Raw genomic sequence first — 19,142 nt, 5'->3', positions numbered from 1 at the left:
CAGGTGCCTGTAAATCAGTGGTTCTCAACCTTTTAGTGCCGTGACCCCTTAATAAAATTTCCCAAGTTGTGGGGACCCCTAACAGTACAATTATTTTCGTAGCATGGGTTGTCAGCACCCAAGACAAGTAATCTGCGCCCCCAAACCCACGGAAAATTTAGCGCTCCCTGAGTCCCCTCCACTGGTACGGTATTAAAACCTCATATGGTACATTTTAGGATGTAGCACTCTTTCTCCTTGTTCTCCTCTTTTTCCCTTTTACCGCTCGCTATCCTAATGTTTTTTTCCCCATCCCTCTCCTTTCTTGTTTTTTCTCTTATTCTTTCTCTCCCCTGGCTGGGAGAGTGGTGCGGGCTTCAGGAACAGCCCAGGATTCGGTGACCCCTGGCAAATCATCATTTGACCCCCAGGTTGAGAACCACTGCTGTAAAGCCTTGCACCTGCAATCAGTGGATGACATGTGCAATGCCAGGCTCCTGCAGACACGTCCTCCGGGTTTCTGCCTGTATCTTCAGAGGGCTTTCTGTTAGAAAGCTTCAGGAAATGTCAGTGGACTTTGAGTGTGCTGATCAAAGCACTCATAGTTCATTGAGAACTACAAGTCCATCTGCAGTAGTGGAAGACAGGACTTGTAGTTTATTAATTTGCAGATACCTGTGAATGAATGACATGGCTGTGGGGATAGGGGTGGAGCCCTGCATAGCCGAGCTGATTTTGAATGTGACAGCAACTGCTGGGGAGAGTAACCTCATCCTACTGTCAAAGGAAGGGGATCTAAGGGGATGAGTTGGAAAATGCTAAAACATCTTACATGTTAAACCCTAATATAGGTGTAAAATGTTCTAAAGATGAACTTATCTTTTAAATGTACATAAAATCTTATGGGGTGATTGTTGTTGAAATAAATAGTCTGGTGACAGGGTCTCTTTAACCACTTACCATCCTGCAAATTGTCATATGACGTCTGGAAGGTGGTTCTCTCATCCCGGGCGGGCGTCATATGCGGTCCTTGGCTTCTCGCTGGCATAGGGGTGCGCACGCACACACCTGCCGCGTCACCAAGGAGCCGATGCGTGTGCCCGGCGGCCGCGATGTCCACCGAGCACACGCGATCGCTCATGACAGAGCAGGAACATGGATCTGTGTGTGTAAATACACAGATCCACGTCCTGTCAGGGAAGAGGAGACAGATTGTGCGTTCCTAGTCTAAAGGAACACTGATCGGTCTCCTCCCCTAGTCACTCCTATCCCCCCTACAGTTAGAACACACAGTCATGGAACACATTTAACCCCTTGATGGCCCCCTAGTGTTAACCCCTTCTCTGCCAGTGACATTTACACAGTAATCAGTGGCTAGTTATAGCACTGATCGCTGTATAAATGTCAATGGTTTCAAAAAAGTGTCAAAAGTGTCCGATGTGTCCGCCGCAATGTTGCAGTCATGATAAACATTGCAGATCACCTCCATTACTAGTAATAAAAAAAATGCCATTAATCAATAACCTATTTTGTAGACGCTATAACTTTTTTGCGCAAACCAATCAATATACACTTATTGCGATTTTTTTTTTACCAAAAATATGTAGAAGAATACGTATGGGCCCAAACTGAGGAAGAAATATATATTTTTTTTAAATATTCGCTCTTCTTTGGTTTATAGCGCAAAAAATAAAAAAACGCAAAAAGAGAGCTCTATTTGTGGGAAAAAAATTATCAAAATTTCATATGGGTACAGTGCCACAAGACCACGCAATTGTCATTCAAAATGTAACAGCACTGAAAGCTGAAAATTGGCCTGGGCAGGAAGGTGGGGAAAGTGCAAAAAATAAAAAAAACTGGTTGATCCTGGTCCTTTAATACCATTAACAGTGTGTTATACACGTTGCTGAAGTCAGACTAATTTCCCTTCTCATAACTTGCTTCTGAGCATGCACGTTTTTTTCCCCCTCGTTAAAGCCTACACACAACCGTTTTTCATGACGAAAAAAATGCCATTTTTTTAATTTGTCGTGAAAAACGATCGTGTGTAGGCTCCAGAGCATTTTTCTCAACGAGAAAAATGTCCGTTAAAAATTTAGAACCTGCTCTATTTTTTCTCATCGTTTTTCACGTTGTGTGTAGGCTTTAACGAGGGGGAAAAAAACGTGCATGCTCAGAAGCAAGTTATGAGAAGGGAAATTAGCATAAGCACCCCAAAGAGTGGCGCCATTCAAATGGAACTTCCCCTTTCTAGTGCCGTCGTACGTGTTGTACGTCACTGCGCTTTGCTAGAGCATTTTTTATCACGATCGTGTGTAGGCAAGGCAGGCTTGAGAGGAATCACGTCGAGAAAAACTTTGTTTTTTTCCATGACATGAATAACAGTTGTGTGTACGTACGCGACATTAGACCTTCATTCCTTACAGTGTGTTATGGAATAAACTGCCTGCGGATGTAACTTCTTTATGTCTTATCGTTTCCTTCTGTACTCGTATTGGCTGCATTACACAGGACATTTCCATGACACTGCAGGGTGAGCCAGAAATTCAAACTACCAGCAGAACAGGTTAGAGCTCCGTGATTATAACTCAGGAGAAACGAAACTAACAGTACAATAGCCGTCTCCGCTTTTAGAGGAAGGTGAGTACACAATTTGCTGTTTACATTTACATATACATTTTAAGTATGTATGTACTGTAAGGCCAACACATGTTTGTTGTTGTTTGGGATGGAGTATAGGAAGGCTGAAACCCCTCTTGGGTTTTAAACTGATGTTTGTATCCCCACCGGGGAGATTCATCTTCTTTATTTGTCGTGGTCACTGATGTCTCAAGCCCTGTACACACGATACAAATTCCGCCGGGAATCCCGACGGGAAAACCGAGAACGTGCTTGATAACTTTCCCCGTGTACACACGAGAGGTTTTCCCGCTGGGATTCCCAGCCGTTTTCCTCTCGGGAAAACTGGGAGGAAGCATACACACGGTCGGTTTTCCCAGCCAAAAGCTCTCTTGGCAGTTTTCCTGGCAGGAAAACCAGTCGTGTGTAGGAGGCTTCAGACAGAAAGTGAGGGGAATACAAGATGTACCAGCAGAACATGAATAGTGGGGAAATTGTTTCCTTTTAAGAACCTTCATTCCATTTTCTAGTACCGTGTTTCCCCGAAAATAAGCCCTACCCCGAAAATAAGACCTATATTGTTTATCAGGGAGGGCTGCAATATAAGCCCTACCCTGAAAATAAGCCCTAGTAAAGTTAATGAAAAAGGCTGTAATCCGTTTTGGAAAGAGATCCCAGGTCCATACTGTAACTGAATCCCAGGTCCACTGCAACAGCACCATGTAAAATACCCCATTTATAGCAGCCAGATATAACCAAAGATCATCTCCTCTCCTTCTCCACCCGGCTGACGGCCCCTCCCTCTTTAGTGCTCGGAGCAGGCTGACATCAGCTGGGATGGCGGCTCTTCCTCTCTTCTCTGCTCCTCTCGGCTGATGTCTGTGGCCCCTCCCTCTGCAGTTCTCGGAGCGGGCTGACGTCAGTGGGATCGCGGCTCTTCCTTTCTTCTCTTCTTCTCCCGGTTGACATCTGCGTCTCCTCCCTCTGCAGTTCTCGGAGCAGGGTGACGTCACCTGGGATCTCCGAGCGGAGAAGAGCAGAGGAAGATCACATGAGCCCCCTGTACAAAAAGGTATTTTTTATAAAACTGACACAAATGAAGACACACTGCATCTGACACCAGCACAATCCCCCTATAAAACAGACCACAGAATTGTATAAGGATCTTAACTAAGATGTTTTTTTTTGGGGGGGGGGTATTAAATTGTCAAAATACTGACTCCTGACCTGACAGGGGGGAGAAGACAGGGAACTTTATAAGGCATCCCCTGAAAATAAGCCCTAGTGTATTTTTTGGACCCAAAATTAATATAAGACACAGTCTTATTTTCAGGGAAACACGGGTAGTAGTAACATTTTGAAAGTGGAGTGATGAGAAGATTCAAAGGAGCAGAAATGTTCTCAAATGAGTGACTATTAGCTAGATTCAAAAAGACGTACCTAACGTTAGGCAGGCGTAGCGTATCTCATATACGCTACGCCGCCGTAAGTTAGAGAGGCAAGTGCTGTATTCACAAAGCACTTGCGTCCTAAGTTACAGGGGCGTCGCGTAAATGTGCCGGCGTAAGCGCGCCTAATTCAAATTGGGAAGAGGTGGGCGTGTTTTACGTAAATAAAGCATGACCCCACGTAAATGACGTTTTGAACAAATGGCGCATGCGCCGTCCGTGGACGTATCCCAGTGCGCATGCTCCAAATTACGCCGCAAAGACTCATTGGTTTCGACGTGAACGTAAATGACGCCCAGCCCCATTCACGGACGACTTACGCAAACGACGTAAAAATTTAAAAATTTGACGCGGGACCGACGTCCATACTTAACATTGGCTGGGCCAGCTTTTTGGTGGACTAACTTTAGGCCTGAAAACGCCTTACGTAAACGGCGTATCTTTACTGTGACGGGCAAGCGTACGTTCGTAAATAGGCGTAAATCAGCGTACACGCCCCCTAGCGGCCGGCCTAAATAGACAGCTAAGATACGACGGCGCCCGCCATCGTATCTTAGCTAGATTTAAGTGTATGTCAATTTGAGAATACACTTAAATGTACAACGGCGCAGATTCAGAGTTACGACGTCGTATCTACTGGCCTAAGTGCGGCGCAACAATGTTAAGTATGGCCGTCGTTCCCGCATCAAAATTTTAAAAAGTTACGTCGTTTGCGTAACTCGTCTGTGAATGGGGCTGGACGTCATTTACGTGGGGTCATGCTTTATATCCAATTTAAAAAAAAATATATATATATTTTTCTCAGTTTAGGCCGATACGTATTCTACATAATTTTGGTAAAAAAACAAAAATATCGCAATAAGCGTATAGTGACTGGTTTGCGCAAAAGTTATAGCGCCTACAAAATAGGGAACATAATTATGATTTTTTTTATATGATTTTTTTTTTTACTTGGAATGGCGGCGATCTGCGATTTTTATTGGAACTGCGACCTTATAGCGGACACTTTTGACACATTTTTGGGACCATTCACATTTATACAGTGAACAGTGCTATAAATATGCACTGATTACTGTATAAATGTGACTGGCAGGGAAGGGGTTAACTCTAGGGGGTGAGGAAGGGGTTAAATGTGTACCCTGGGAGTGATTCTAACTGTGGGGGGAGGGGACTGACTGGGGGAGGTGACCGATCTGTGTCCCTATGTACAAGGGACACGGCATCCGTCTCCTCTCCCTGACAGGACGTGGATCTCTGTGTTTACCCACAGAGATCCATGGTCCTGCTCAGTTACTGGGCAATCGCGCATTGTGTTCCCAGTGCGCCCCCTAGCGGCTTTAAAAGACGAGGACGTCATATGACGTCCGGTCAGAACAATTGAGCTACCTTGCCGCCGTCAATTGACGGCAGCTGGTAGTTGAGTGGTTAAACATATTCTCACGTATCCCAACCGACAGGAGGGCTGTTTTGAAAACCAGCCCTCCTGTCACCATCATCAGGTGGACTCCCATTCCTCTGAGAGGAGTCAGAGATGCTGCATGGGTGCAGCCAGAGCAATGCATGTCTGCAGGAGGCAGATGTCATTGGTGATTGAGCAGCAAGGCGCTGATCAGGAGTAAGCTAAGAGAGAGCTTAACGCTAGGAAACCCTGTGGGCCAGATTCTCGTAGTTCGGCGTATGTTTGCGCGGGCGTAACGTATCCGATTTACGTTACGCCTCCGCAACTTAGACGGGCAAGTGCTGTATTATCAAAGCACTTGCTCCGTAAGTTGCGGCGGCGTAGCGTAAATTACGTCCAGCCTCATTCACGGACGACTTACGCAAACAACGTAAAATATTCAAAATTCGACGCGGGAACGACGTCCATACTTAACATTGGTACGCCGCATGTAAGCCACCATATAGCAGGGGTAAATATTACGCCAGGAAAAGCCTAACGTAAACGGCATAACTGTACTGCGTCGGCCGGGCGTACGTTCGTGAATTCGCGTATCTAGCTGATTTACATATTTCTAGGCATAAATCAGCATACACGCCCCTAGCGGCCAGCGTAAATATGCAGTTAAGACCCGACGGCGTAACAGACTTATGCTGGTCGGATCTAATAGAAATCTATGCGCAACTGATTCTAAGAATCAGGCGCATAGATACGACCGCCCTGACTCAGAGATACGACGGCGTATCTGGAGATACGCCGTTGTATCTCTTTTGAGAATCTGTCCCTGTTTGTTCTGAGGAGCAGACCTAAGGCCTAGGCTAAAGGCCTGAAACAGCCGGATGGCAAGAATGAAAGCCAGGAGGCTAAAGTATTGAGTATGCAAGATACAGTAATGGTGGAACCCACCTGTAAGGGCTACTGATGTATTTGTGAACTTTTTGTGCTTTTAAATAAAAGCGGGATACCAGGCCCTTAAAAATTCAGTTCTGGACTGGCGTACTCACTAAAAACGCACCAACCTCTGGAGTCTGATCACCCCAATCTTACTATATATATATATTTTTTTTTTGGCAGAGTTCAGCGCCTCCCATCTTAAATATGGACAAGCAAGAAATAATTGCAAAGCATCTTAAAAGGCTTACAGAGTCGGGATGGAGAGATTTTAAGATGGCTCTTTGCAAAAAAAAGCCTTCAGGTGGAGTTGAAGGCCCTAAGATGAGAAATCTTAATAATAAAACTGTGGAGGACATTGTTGAGTCAATCTTCCGGTGGTACACTGAAAGACTTGGGCCAGGAACCATCATGGGGATCCTTAAAGCACTAAAAGAAAATGAGATAAGGACATCGATCCAGAGAGAACTTAAGAAAGGTATGTAAGATACAATTCTACAGTATATTGTGTACAGTGGCACCTGTCCAATAGGGCGCATGGGTGTCCATGCATCTGGCCCACTGATCTGTATACAGGTCGCTGGACCAAGGATTCCAATGGGGGGGTTTAATCACGTGATTAAAGGTAGAGGCTCTAATAGCCTTCAAAAAAGGGTGGTCTTGGAGGGTGCTGGGGGGAGGAGGAGGAGGGAGGAGATGAGCGGCCCCGGGAGAAGCAGGAGCAGACCAGCCGCCACTACAGGGATGGCTCATCATCCGGCTCAGCCATCCAGCACTCCTCAGCTCTAGGAGGGGATGGGCAAGACAGAGGTATGGAGGCTGTCCATCTCTCATGGGAGGGGGGGGGGGCACCAGCTGCCACTTAAGTACAAGGGTTAAAGATTTAAGCTGGGCATCGCCGCTTAGTGAAGAATTGGCTCGGGTGGCTCGGCTGCTCTAGTCCTGCAAAGGGAACTGAGTTCCTGCTGTAAAAAAAGTGCAGGAACTCCGTTCCCACACGTTCCTGCAGGACTTGAGCCCTGGTTACAATGAGGAGATTGCCATTGGCAAGCATAGATTGCAGTGCTGGATGAGCTGTCTCCACTCTCAGAAGAGGCACCAGTGACAGACAGATGACAGTTTAATTTTTTGTAAAAAAAACTAGCAACTTTGCTGGCAGATAATAATAATTTACAGGAAAATAGCAAAAAAATGATCCTGCGCTCGAAAGTGATGTGCCGGCGGTAGATATTGCCTAGGATCTCTATGGCTCCAGGCAAAAATGCACGGTTGAGCCGCGTTTTTGCATCCACCAGATACTCCCCTTATGCTTCAATATGCAGGGGATGGGGGTTTTTACATGCAGTGGCCACACAGAATTGACAAGCTGCATTTTAACTATTTAAATTTTTTTTTGGCGGGGGGGGGCTAATACTGCTTTAATTAGTTACCGTAGATATTTTAAAGCTAGGTGTTGCTGACAAAGTCACTTGGCATTCTAATGTGTCTTTGTGCTTTTTTAAAGCTTCTGAAGCCAGGAAAGGTATGCAGGCGCCGCGCGCGGTTTCCAAAGGTGTTACACCGAATGATAATTCTGTATCAAGCTCTGGAATCCCAGTGAAGAAATTTATAAGACGAGATGGAGATGTTCCAACACAGTCACATAACACTGGACAAAATGTGAATACAAAGAGAGGACCCAGACCAATCCAGACACAAAGAAGTCAAGGTAACAGATACATATCGGTATTATATTACAATGAAATGACATTGATCTGTATATTTTTTTGATGTCATCAGAAACCCTGTCTGAGTCTCACTCTTTTCATGTTCCAGGAGTTTCGCCTAGAATTCAGCAAAGTGTGAATAGAAAGGAAGGACCCAGACCAGCCCAAAAACAACAAAATCCAGGTAATATAGGTAGCACCCTGGAGTTTAGGCAGGGTTGCTCCCAAAATGTACTTGCCAGGAATAGTCATCTTGGCTAATTTTTAGAGATCGATCGGAGGTAGAGGGGTAGCTGCTGCCACAAAGGGACCATCCACCTTATTACCAGGGACCACAGTGAGTAGCTGAAGCAAGTACCGGAGCAACATTCTCACCAACCCGGGGAGAGTGAAGAATTGGGAAACTTCAGTGGGTATCAAGCCAAGGACCCAACCAGTGGAGGTGACACTTGCAGAGCAGCCTTGTGTGTCAAGCCAGGGAGCGAGCAGGCAGTAGGGTGAAGCTTGAGAAGTATCTGGAGTGCCAAGCCAGGGACCCAGCAGAGAAGCGGGGGTGACGCTTGAGGAAGATACTCAGTGAAGATCAGAGGAGCTCAAGGGATTCAGTGGCAGTGAATCTTCGAGTCTAGTGAGAGAGACCGGGAGCTCTCAGTGGGCCGAAGAACTACAAGGAGTGATTGTAGTGGAAGTAATAGAACTGTGATGTTTTGTATTAGGAACTTTTAAAGACTATTGCCATAGCAGACAGCATTCTTGAACATGCAGATGTGGCGTCTTGCTGGATGCGTTTCCCTGTATGGCTTTCCTCCTATTGAAGTCTCTGAGTCTGTCAATTGCAACTACCTAAGGGCCCTTTCACACGAGGCGGATCAGTAATGATCCACCTCCGTGTGTCCGTCAAGCTCAGCGGGGATCCTCCGTAAAATCCCAGCTGAGCCGTCGGCTGACAGGGCGGTCCCTGCACACTGTGCAGGGACCGCCCTGTCTTTCCTTTGCTCTCCCCTATGGGGGGATCGGATGAACACGGACCGTATGTCCGTGTTCACCCGATCTGATCCGCCAGACGGAAGAAAAATAGGATTTTCTTCCGTCCGATTTTGCGGAGCTTTGCGGAGGCGGGTGATTACAGGGGTCAGCGGATGGTCATCCGCTGACACCCACAATCACATAGGGACCAATGTATGTCCCGTTTTCATCCGCAACGGATGGATGAAAATGCGGACATACGGTCCGCACGTGTGAAAGGGCCCTTAGGGCGTCCTGGCCCTAACCCTCTCTACCAAAATTCTGTTAAGAGAAATAAAATCTCTTTTGCAGAGCACATTACTGTATAGCATTATAGCAGTGGTACTGCACACAGTTACTGCTCTCTACAAGTGCTTAAAGGGTAACTCCACTTTTGTGAGAAAAAAAAATAGCAAATGAAGAAAAAATAATATCGCACATATAATTGCGACACTAATCATATTGTAACTGAATGTTATTGTAGCACTACCCCCGGAGGAGCTGCTGGTTGTTTTATTGGGTCTACGCTCTGTGACCAACCCCTTAAAGTGGCTCAAAACCAGGGCCATCTTTTCCATTGGGCACGCTGGGCAGTTGCCCGGGGGCCCCGCTTGCCTGGGGGGCCCCACCAGCTGCCCAGCAACCCCAGTAAAAAATTGTGGAGAGTGACGGGTTAGAACTGCCCATGCCCAGTTTGCGGAAATCACAGAGAAGATCCAGTCCTCCACGAGTGCGGGGGGTTGCTGATATAAGGGGGGAGTGAATGCAAAAATGTAAGGGGGCACTGATGTAAGGGTTCCCCCTCCTATATTAGTGACCCCCCTTACCTTAGTGTATTTACTCTACGGAAGGTGGTCTCTGGTTCCCCTTTACATCAGAGTCTGCAGGATTCCCCCTTACAATGCAAGGGGGAACTTAGTATGTGGACCCTGATGTAAGTGGGAAAGAGAAAGCAGTGGACTCTGATATAAGGTGGTCTCTGGTCACCAGAGCCCCCCTCAACATCAGAGTTCCCCCCTTAGATCATGATCTGCAGCATTCCCCTTTACATAAGAGGTCCCTTTCACTGTAAGGGGGAATCCTGCAGACTCTGATGTAAGAGGAAACTCTGTGCTGGCTGCGTTATAGTAACCTGACCTTCATGTCAATGAAGACATTTTATTTTTTTTACTTTTGTTTAACTTAAACACATTTCTAATAGCACCATCTATATGATTATAGTTTAAATACTAACATTTGTTCGGCACTGAAAACTGTAATTTTAGGTATTTTTTTTGCAGTGGCAGTAAAAAATGTGGTTCTGCCAGTAAATTTAATGATTTTTGTCAGTAAATTCTTGTGCGTGATTGTGTAGACAGGGCCCCAGTGCACTGTATTGCCCGGGGGCCTATAATGCTCTTAAGGTGACACTGCTCAAAACCCTCCCGTGACACACCTGGTAATATGAGAGTTGTGGACCTCAGTAGCTTGTGAGGAAACACTGTATCCCGTCAGGGCTGGACTGGGACAAAAATTTGGCCCTGGACTTCATCCAGACCGGCCCACTTTAATTCAATAAAATGCTGCCCCCATCCCCCCCCCCCCCGAAAAATCACGCCCACTGAAAGGCCCCTACATCCATTATTGTATATCATGAGAGGGTGAGAAAGAGAGAGAGAGAGGGGGGTGAGTGTAAGAAAAAGAGAGTGAGTGTAAAAGAGAGGGGGTGAGTGTAGGACCTCTTTTTACACTGAGACGTTTTTTAGGCGCTTTTGGGCTAAAAATAGCGCCTGTAAAGCGACTGAAAAACGTTTCCGCTGCAGTCCCAGTGTGAAAGCCTGAGTGCTTTCACACTGGGGCGCTGCCAGGGCGTTACAAAAAGTCCTCCAAGCAGCATCTCTGTTTTAAAAAAACGGCCCACTGAGCCATCGGCCCACCGGGAAACTCCCTGTAGTCCCTATGGCCAGTCCATCCCTGTATCCCGTTACACAGCAATAGATTATGCAAATAAAAGGGGTTACCTTAAAGGGGTTGTTAAGGTTCGTTTTTTATTTTCTAAATAGGTTACTTTAAGCTCGTGCATTGTTGGTTCACTTACCTTTTCCTTCCATTTCCCTTCTAAATGTTTTTTTTCTTTGTTTTCTTTGTCTGAATTTCTCACTTCCTGTTCCTCCTCAGTAAGCTGTTCTGGCTGACTAACCCCCATGGATAATGGTGGAAAGCTTACTAAGGAGGAACAGGAAGTGAGAAATTCAGACAAAGAAAAAAAAACATTTAGAAGGGAAATGGAAGGAAAAGGTAAGTGAACCAACAATGCACGAGCTTAAAGGAACCTATTTAGAAAATAAAAGACGAACCTTTACAACCCCTTTAAGTGGAAGGATCTTGCAGATTGAAAGATAGGCTGCCCACAGACTTCACGATAACCAAAATAATGCTTTACTTAAATAAGAACAAAAGAACATGAGTAAAACAGTGACACTCTGGCATACCTCCCAACCGTCCCGGATTCTGCGGGAATTTCCCGCGATTTGAAGTAAGTCCCGCTGTCCCGCGATCATGGCTAAATTCCCGCAGCCCAGTGCCTGCCAGAACATTATTCAGTGGCGGACTGAGCGCGGTAGCGCTGGCTCCAGCGCGCAGAACCTGTCGACTGGTTGTTAGAGCCGCTTCAAGGGTCTCACCAAGGGCCCCTGCCTCCCTGCACAAACTGGTTGCTAGCCACGGGCCGCTTTGTGTCTAGCAACCAGTGACGTCAGGAGAGGAGAGAGTGGCTCTATAATTCAATGCGGAGGAGGATTTAACTTCCTACTCCTCCCTCGCTTCCTCCCTGCAGTGATGTCCGGTCCGAGCCGAGGATCAGAAAGTGTCCTACCTGCCTCCTCTCCCTCGAGGTGCCTCAGATCCAGAAGAGGTAGGTAGTTTCCATCGATCGGAGCAGCCGTGTGTAAAGAGAGCAGCTGCGGGCTCTCCCCCCCCCGGTCAACAAGTGTGTCCCGCATTGGACTTTTTAAATGTTGGGAGGTATGCTCTGGGCCAGATTCTCAGTGGAGATACGATGGCGTATCTCCAGATACGCCGTCGTATCTCTGCGTTGTGCCGTCGTATCTATGCGCCTGATTCTTAGAATCAGTTCCGCATAGATATCTGTTAGATCCGACAGGCGTAAGTCTTTTACGCCGTCGGATCGTAACTGTATTTTTACGCTGGCCGCTAGGGGCGTGACAGCAAATGTCCGATGGAGCCTACACACGGTCGGAACATCCGACCAAAAGCCCGAATTCCGATCGTGTGTACGTGGCATGAGGGTTGTTGCACTCACTGAAAACAATACAGGGGGACATTACTACATAGATAATCTAAAATAATGGTTGTTTATACAGCAATGGCAGATTTTACAAAACATCTGGATCTTAAAGTGTTCATCTCTGAGGTACGTGCCTTGCCATGCTTATATGACGTGAAACATCCATGCTCTAATGATATGGTGAAGAAGACTTTATGGAAAGATATAGCAAGTAAAGCAATCAAGAACTGGGAACAACTGGATTCCAAAGAAAAAGAGGAAAGAAGTAAGTCAATCTTATTATCAGTCATATTAAGCTGTTTTAAATTGTATGCCATTCATTTTCTTCTTCAATATTTAACTGGTGAATTGTATTTTCAGTTAATTTTATGCCCCAAAAATGGGAACGTTTTGTGAATTCTTTCCATAACGAAAATAAACAACAAGTCAGCGAAAACGGGAGTGGTTCAACGTCATCCACAAGGCAAAAGTACCATCACTATGAACAGCTTAAGTTTTTGTTACCAACAATAGATCAAAGGCAGTGAGTAAAAAGCATAATTTTCCTTGGCCACTTACAAACAGTCAAAGTTACCACTAACCCCTAAAACTGGCATAATTTCACCACATTTGAAAAGCCATTTCTTATTCCCACTGACCCATGTCCATAATTAGTTAACCACTTGCCGACCGCTGCATGCCGATATACGTCAGCAGAATGGCAGCGGTAGGCAAATGGGCGTACAGGTGCGTCCTCTTTAAGGAGCCGTGCGGCGGGCACATGCCCGCCACACTCTCCGTGACCGTTCCCGCGTGCCCTGCAAACTCGATATCCGCCGGTGTCCCGTGATCGTGTCACGGAGCTGCAGAACGGGGGAGGGGGGATGCCTGTGTAAACAAGGCATCTCCCTGTTCTGCCTAGTGACAGGACACTGATCTACTGCTCCCTGTGACACTGTCGTGTCACAGGTAACCCAGCCCCCCCCCCCACAGTTAGAATCACCCCCTAGAACACACTTAACCCCTTCCCCCGCCCCTACTGGTTAACCCCTTCCTTGCCAGTCTCATTTACACAGTGCATTTTTATAACACTGATCGCTGTATAAATGACAATGGTCCCAAAATAGCATCAAAAGTGTCCGATGTGTCCGCCATAATGTCGCAGTCACAATAAAAATCGCAGATTGCCGCCATAACTAGTAAAAAATAATAATAATAAAAATGCCATAACACTTCCCCCTTGTTTGTAGACGCTATAACTTTTGCGCAAACCAATCAATATACACTTACCAAAAATATGTAGAAGAATACGTATCGGCCTAAACTGAGAAAATAAATCGTTTTTTAATAAATTTTTGGGGGATATTTATTAAAGCGAAAAGTTAAAAATATTGAATTTTTTTCAAAATTGTCGCTCTATTTTTGTTTAATAGCGCAAAAAATAAAAACCGCAGAGGTGATCAAATACCACCGAAAGAAAGCTCTATTTGTGGAGAAAAAAAAACGTCAATTGTGTTTGGGTACAACGTCGCACGACCGCGCAATTGTCAGTTAAAGCGACGCAGTGCCGAATTGCAGAAAATGGCCTGGTCATTGGGCAGCCAAATCCTCCGGGGGTGAAGTGGTTAAAGTATAACTAAATGCAACGTTTTTTTTTGTTTTTATAAAAAAGAGCACCTGTTGGGTTTGTTTCACTTTCATTTGCTTACCGTTATCACCAAAATTCAAGTAAAGAAAAATTTTTGTGGACAAGTTTTGGGTTGTCCCCAGAACATGAATAGAAGGGAAATCTTCCAAAAGGGGACGTAATTTCTTGTGACAATTATGGGTTGGGAAGGATTTTCTCTCACTTCCAGTTTTGTTTATAGGACAGGAAGTGAAGGGTAATCTCCCCAATGGGACACAAATGGCAAAAAAAAAAGTTATAACCCTCCCTTACTCTATCCAAAATAAAGATAAAAAGTTTTGCCTCTACTTTGCATGCATGTAGTTTATAGACTTCTTCCACTGTCCCCTGACTTAAAGGGGTTGTAAAGGTAAAAAAATTTTTCCTAAATATCTTCCTTTCCCTTAGTGCCGTCCTCCTTCACTTACCTCATCCTTCCATTTTGCTTTTAAATGTCCTTATTTCTTCTGAGAAATCCTCACTTCCTGTTCTTCTGTCTGTAACTCCACACAGTAATGCGAGGCTTTCTCCCTGGTGTGGAGTGTCGTGCTCGCCCCCCTCCCTTGGACTACAGGAGAGTCAGGATGCCCACTAACACACAGCTCCTTTCTCTATCTGCAACGTAGAGAGTGTCCTGACTCTCCTGTAGTCCAAGGGAGGGGGCGAGCACGACACTCCACACCAGGGAGAAAGCCTCGCATTACTGTGTGGAGTTACAGACAGAAGAACAGGAAGTGAGGATTTCTCAGAAGAAATAAGGACATTTAAAAGCAAAATGGAAGGATGAGGTAAGTGAAGGAGGACTGCACTAAGGGAAAGGAAGATATTTAGGGGATTTTTTTTTACCTTTACAACTCCTTTAAGAAACCTTTTTCTTTTTACTTCAACTGACCACCAACCTAAGGACATATTTTGTGACCACTAACCTTTGCAACTTTTACCTTTTTTAAACTCCTGCTATCTGTCACCTGTTTTTTTTTTTTTTTACTAGCTATTTGAAAAAAACAAGGTATTTGTCTATATTCATACAATCTATCATTGTTTCTGACAGAACATCTTCCAGTTTTGCCATTAACGGTGAGCAGAATGATGTGCAACAGGATCATGAAAATGTTAAAGAACAAAGAATTGCAGCAAACAAGATCAATTTACATAAACAAGGTAACTTAAAAGGTTTTCAAACTGTACCCAAAAGATTTTCACAGGATAACGTGTCAAATGACATTGATGAGGATAAGTGTTTAATTTTATCATTCACGGAACAAATTACAGAATTTTTATCAGAAAACAAACCTCAATTGAAAAATGTAAATAATCAAAATTTGTTAGACGTTTTCAAAGCCAATGATCCAACAACTATAATACTACGACCATGATATCACCTAATCCCACTTTAAAGGGATTGTAAAGGTAAAAAATGTTTTCCCTAAATATCTTCCTTTCCCTCAGTGCAGTCCTCCCTCACTTACCTCATCCTTCCATTTTGCTTTTAAATGTCCTTATTTCTTCTGAGAAATCCTCACTTCCTGTTCTTCTGTCTGTAACTCCACACAGTAATGCAAGGCTTTCTCCCTGGTGTGGAGTGTCGTGCTCGCCCCCCTCCCTTGGACTACAGGAGAGTCAGGACGCTCTCTTATCATTGAATATCATTGAATACAAGGCTTCATCTGATTGGTTGAGATAGGGAGACAGGCAGTGTTGTTCATCTTCCTTTAACTACTAGCCGACCAGCCACCGTCATTATACGGCGGCAGGTCGGCTCTTCTGGGCGAGAGCCCGTAGCTATACGTCCGCTCCTCGAGCGGCCACTAGGGGCGCGTGCGCGCCGCTGGAGGCGCGCCCCCGACTCCCGTGCGTGTGCCCGGCGGGCTCGATCGCCGCCGGGCACCCGCGATTGCTCGTTACAGAGCGGGGACCGGGAGCTGTGTGTGTAAACACACAGCTCTCGGTCCTGTCAGGGAGGGAAATGCTGATCTTCTGTTCATACAATGTATGAACAGAGGATCAGTGTTTCCCCTAGTGAGGCAGGGCCATCTTTTCCATTGGGCACGCTGGGCAGTTGCCCGGGGGCCCCGCTTGCCTGGGGGGCCCCACCAGCTGCCCAGCAACCCCAGTAAAAAATTGTGGAGAGTGACGGGTTAGAACTGCCCATGCCCAGTTTGCGGAAATCACAGAGAAGATCCAGTCCTCCACGAGTGCGGGGGGTTGCTGATATAAGGGGGGAGTGAATGCAAAAATGTAAGGGGGCACTGATGTAAGGGTTCCCCCTCCTATATTAGTGACCCCCCTTACCTTAGTGTATTTACTCTACGGAAGGTGGTCTCTGGTTCCCCTTTACATCAGAGTCTGCAGGATTCCCCCTTACAATGCAAGGGGGAACTTAGTATGTGGACCCTGATGTAAGTGGGAAAGAAAAAGCAGTGGACTCTGATATAAGGTGGTCTCTGGTCACCAGAGCCCCCCTCAACATCAGAGTTCCCCCCTTAGATCATGATCTGCAGCATTCCCCTTTACATAAGAGGTCCCTTTCACTGTAAGGGGGAATCCTGCAGACTCTGATGTAAGAGGAAACTCTGTGCTGGCTGCGTTATAGTAACCTGACCTTCATGTCAATGAAGACATTTTATTTTTTTTACTTTTGTTTAACTTAAACACATTTCTAATAGCACCATCTATATGATTATAGTTTAAATACTAACATTTGTTCGGCACTGAAAACTGTAATTTTAGGTATTTTTTTTGCAGTGGCAGTAAAAAATTTGGTTCTGCCAGTAAATTTAATGATTTTTGTCAGTAAATTCTTGTGCGTGATTGTGTAGACAGGGCCCCAGTGCACTGTATTGCCCGGGGGCCTATAATGCTCTTAAGGTGACACTGTAGTGAGGTCACCCCCCCCCACAGTAAGAACACACCCAGGCATACTTAACCCCTTCCCCGCCCCCTAGTGTTAACCCCTTCACTGCCAGTGGCATTTTTAAAGTAATCCAATGCATTTTTATAGCACTGATCGCTATAAAAATGCCAATGGTCCCAAAAATGTGTCAAAAGTGTCCGAAGTGTCCGCCATAATGTCGCAGTACTGAAAAAAAAAAACGCTGATCGCCGCCATTACTAGTAAAAAAAATATATTAATAAAAATGCCATAAAAATACCCCCTGTTTTGTAAACGCTATACCTTTTGCGCAAACCAATCAATAAACGCTTATTGCGATTTTTTTTATGAAAAATAGGTAGAAGAATACGTATCGGCCTAAACTGAGGGAAAAAATTTTTTTTTTATATATTTTTGGGGGATATTTATTATAGCAAAAAGTAAAAAATATTATTTTTTTTCAAAATTGTCGCTCTATTTTTGTTTATAGCGCAAAAAATAAAAACTGCAGAGGTGATAAAATACCACCAAAAGAAAGCTCTATTTGTGGGAAAAAAAGGACGCCAATTTTGTTTGGGAGCCACGTCGCACGACCGCGCAATTGTCAGTTAAAGCGGCGCAGTCCCGAATCGCAAAAAGTGCTCTGGTCTTTGACCAGCAATATGGTCCGGGGGTTAAGTGGTTAAAAAAGTAATTAGTTACAATTACAAGTTACTTGCCCGAAAAAGTAAGTGAGTTAGTGACTCAGTTACTTTATTAGCAAAGTAACTAGTTACTCGGAAAAGTAACTGAGATTTTTTTTTTTATATTCTACAATGCTATTACGTTCTATAACATCTTTAATATCAAAGATGTTTATATTAACTGATTGAAGAATAAAAACACTATATACAGTATTTTAGAACATTTCGTACTGTGTACAATTATTAATATCATCATCACACTCCACCTGCCCAGCAAGGTTCTATTGATGTTGCAAAGCAGCAAAATGTTACAGAATGCTCATTAACCTCTTGCCGCCCGCCAATGACAGATTGACGTCGGCAAAGTGGTTGTAGAATCCTGACTGGACGTCATATGACGGGGGCGCGCATCGCGGCGATCGTTGTTGCAGGGTGTCAGTCTGACTCCCCGCAACACCGATCAAGGTAAAGAGTCTCTCACGGAGGCTCTTTACCACGTGATCAGCCGTGTCCAATCACGGCTGATCACGATGTAAACAGGAAGAGCCGTTGATGGCTCTTCCTCACTCGTGTCTGACAGACGCGAGTAGAGGAGAGCCGATCGGCGGCTCTCCTGACAGGAGGGGTTCGTGCTGATTGTTTATCAGCGCAGCCCCCCCTCGGATCGCCACACTGGACCACCAGGGAAGCCCACCCTGGACCACAAGGGAAGGGCAAACAAAGAAAAAGGGGGCAAAAAAAAAAAAAAAGTCTGGGGGAAAAAAAAAAGCATTAAAAAATAAAAAAGATGCCAATCAGTGCCCACAAATGGGCACTGACTGGCAACATGGGTAAATCAGTGCAGCCCCACAGTGTCCATCAGTGCCACCCCACAGTGTCCATCAGTGCCACCCCAAAGTGCCCATCCATACCCAGTGCCCACCTATCAGTGCCCATCTGTGCCACCCATAAGTATCCATCAGTGCCACCCATAAGTGCCGCCCATGAGTGCCCAGTGCCGCCCATGAGTGCCCATGAGTGCCGCCCATGAGTGCCCATGAGTGCCGCCCATGAGTGCCCATCAGTGCCGCCTATGTGTGCCCATCAGTGCCGCCTATGAGTGCCCATCAGTGCCGCATACCAGCGCCGCCAATCAGTGCCACTTCATCTGTGCCCGTCAGTACTACCTCATCGATGTCCATCAGTGCCATCTCATTGGTGCCCATCAGTGCCGCCATATCAGTGCCCGTAATTGAAAGAGAAAACGTACTTATTTACAAAAAAATTTACAGAAAAAAAAAAACGTATTTTTTTTTCAACATTTTCAGTCTTTTTTTAGTTGTTGCGCAAAAAAAAAAAAAAAACGCAGAGGTGATCAAATACCACCAAAAGAAAGCTCTATTTGTGGGGAAAAAAGGACGCCAATTTTGTTTGGGTACAGTGTAGCATGACCGCGCAATTGCCATTCAAAGTGCAACAGTGCTGAAAGCTGAAAATTGGCTTGGGCGGGAAGGTGCGTAAGTGCCCCCCGGTATGGAAGTGGTTAAATGTGTACAAAGTGCATAGCACTATAGTTAAATGTGTGTGCGTG

The 19,142-nt window shown here is 45.4% G+C and overlaps 1 protein-coding gene across 1 annotated transcript in view; it reads left to right on the top strand.

Annotated features, from left to right (window-relative positions):
- The first annotated feature begins 2,307 nt into the window (after positions 1-2,307).
- LOC120943022 overlaps positions 2,308-19,142 on the top strand; it is a 63,765-nt gene continuing 46,930 nt past the window's right edge. Inside the window, exons 1-7 of the mRNA XM_040356073.1 lie at positions 2,308-2,619; positions 6,559-6,853; positions 7,880-8,083; positions 8,191-8,265; positions 12,449-12,637; positions 12,733-12,895; positions 15,069-15,178. Coding sequence (XP_040212007.1) covers positions 6,583-6,853; positions 7,880-8,083; positions 8,191-8,265; positions 12,449-12,637; positions 12,733-12,895; positions 15,069-15,178 — 1,012 coding nt within the window. The 5' untranslated portion in view covers positions 2,308-2,619; positions 6,559-6,582. The remainder of the gene's footprint in view (positions 2,620-6,558; positions 6,854-7,879; positions 8,084-8,190; positions 8,266-12,448; positions 12,638-12,732; positions 12,896-15,068; positions 15,179-19,142) is intronic.

Source organism: Rana temporaria, chromosome 6 (assembly GCF_905171775.1).
Source record: "Rana temporaria chromosome 6, aRanTem1.1, whole genome shotgun sequence".
NCBI classification, from domain to species: Eukaryota; Metazoa; Chordata; class Amphibia; order Anura; family Ranidae; genus Rana; species Rana temporaria.
This window is presented reverse-complemented; position numbering and strand designations above follow the sequence as displayed.